Source organism: Zychaea mexicana (genome assembly GCF_025766255.1).
Source record: "Zychaea mexicana strain RSA 1403 chromosome Unknown BDB00scaffold_264, whole genome shotgun sequence".
NCBI lineage: Eukaryota > Fungi > Mucoromycota > Mucoromycetes > Mucorales > Lichtheimiaceae > Zychaea > Zychaea mexicana.
Window position 1 is genome coordinate 1 of NW_026516927.1, and position 1,881 is coordinate 1,881.

Here is a 1,881-nt window from a genome sequence, read left to right on the forward strand (position 1 = left end):
AAAGACAAAAAACCAGCAAAGACAACGGCACATGTGGTAGAAAAAATTATGACAATAAGTAGCTTTTCTTTCTTTTCAAAGGTTTTATTAGAAAGCCAATACTATTATCTGGACGACTTAAAATACATTTCTCAAGTTTATGCGAAACATTTCGTTCAGTCACCCATAACATATCGTTAATTCATCAGCTATACAAGTAAACACTGGTTTTAAATAAGGTCAAGGATCAAAATAATCGTAATCGTAATCACAACTACTTTAGAGAATATGAGTATGAATCACCTATGTTCAACATTGTGATACCAGACAAGGACAGATATACAGACACAACAATAGTGCAACTAGCGCAGAAAAGCCCAGAATGAGTCAGCAACGCAGCCAACCCACTCCCTTTAAACTGCACTGCAAAGAAGAGTTGGTTATCAGGAATCACCCCGATATCCAGGAAGACGATGAAATCCTCTTCTTTGTTCAGCAATCTTTTCATAAAAGAGTAACCAAACACCAATCGCGGCCGCGATCAAAACAGTTGCTATGTTGCATGTTGCGTCATCCCATTGCTCAATGGCACCAAACACTACTAGAAATTAGGAAAAGACAATTAGCCGCTGTATCTCTTATGAATCATGAACAACAGTAGACTCACTGTATTTTTTAGGTGCTCTGCGTCCGAATCTCATTTCAAACCACGTCATATTGAGAGGTGGAGAGGAGATACAAGCATAGTGGAAATTTACACACAGAGCATAGGTAGATTTTGTTCCGCTATTCTACGGGTTATAGTCTTGTGGATAGCTTGAATTAAAGAGTTAATGATAAATGGTCGGTTATCGAAAACCAAGACCCAGTGAACCCGCCATAAGCCATGACGGATTGCTTCGAAAACAATGTGACTACGAGTGCTCGGTGGATCCGGTGGGAATGGTAGATGTAAGATAGCGGCGTGGATTTGAGCATCGGCAACAAACAGCAGCAGAAGAACACGCCAGACAGAACGCCATATGCGACGTTTTTTGGGACAATCGGCGAGGAAGTGAAGAAGATCATCAATTCCGTGGACGCACAAGGACAGTTGTCCGAGGCAGATTCGATGAAAGGTAGCACGGCAAGATAGCTTTGGTGAAGTGCCCGAAACCAGAGGTTGCGCACAGGTACAGCCATAGGAGTTGACCAAAAGCGCCTCCATTCTTTTTTGGACGGAAAATCCGGAATTACTGAGACTGGGTATAGCCGGATGTTCGCTTCTGTCCGGAAGCCTTTCGTAGTAACATCACGGAAAGCAAGATTACCAAATTTACACCAACGGAGAAGAAGCTGGACATCATGAGGTGCTGTTGCTGGATCAAATTCCTCTGCCACTAGATTAAAACTGAAACAGGCGCGGTAGAAGAAAGCTTAGTGTAGAGGTTGTCCCGCGTCAAGCAAGGAGTAGAGACTGGAAATGATCCGAGGGAAGCGTTCTAGTTCATCCATCGTTTTTCGCCTCAGGCCGAGGTGAAAGTCGAGGATAAAGATATCTGACACTAGGATCCGATGGCGCGCTAGTGTCACGAGTGACCTATGGACGGCCAGAGTATGCGGGTTTGGTGGCTGTGCGATTGTATGGGACAAGGATACAACGAATGCTAATTTCTGTCCACACAAATGACGCATGCAAAGTGAAATCGGCCAATAGGGACCACAGAAGCGAGAAATTCCTGGTCCGTGCTTTTGACTTTTTTCTGGGGATTAACAAGCCGCACGCCATAAAAGCGTGTTATCGTAGCAACCGTTGTTCAAATGGTTACTGGATTTTTAACTGATGACGCATATTTTTTTTCAGTCTTTTTGATGGACCGTGTATTTTTATGATTGGCAGGAGCTGAGAATAAGATCTCATTC

At 43.4% G+C, this 1,881-nt stretch overlaps 1 protein-coding gene across 1 annotated transcript; it reads right to left on the reverse strand.

Moving 5' to 3' along the window:
- Positions 1-575: 575 nt before the first annotated feature.
- BDB00DRAFT_302801 (uncharacterized protein) lies at positions 576-1,290 on the reverse strand. The gene is made up of 2 exons (XM_053116850.1): positions 647-1,290; positions 576-577 (listed from the first exon to the last, which is right to left on the reverse strand). Exon 1 carries the CDS (start codon positions 1,184-1,186, stop codon positions 734-736), a length of 453 nt encoding a protein of 150 aa, XP_052972152.1. The 5' UTR covers positions 1,187-1,290; the 3' UTR covers positions 576-577; positions 647-733.
- Between the last annotated feature and the right edge of the window lie 591 nt (positions 1,291-1,881).

What these genes read in the sequence shown, in the direction of transcription:
- BDB00DRAFT_302801 (XM_053116850.1), bottom strand. Translation starts at nt 1,186, where the DNA reads ATGGAGGCGCTTTTGGTCAACTCCTATGGCTGTACCTGTGCGCAACCT.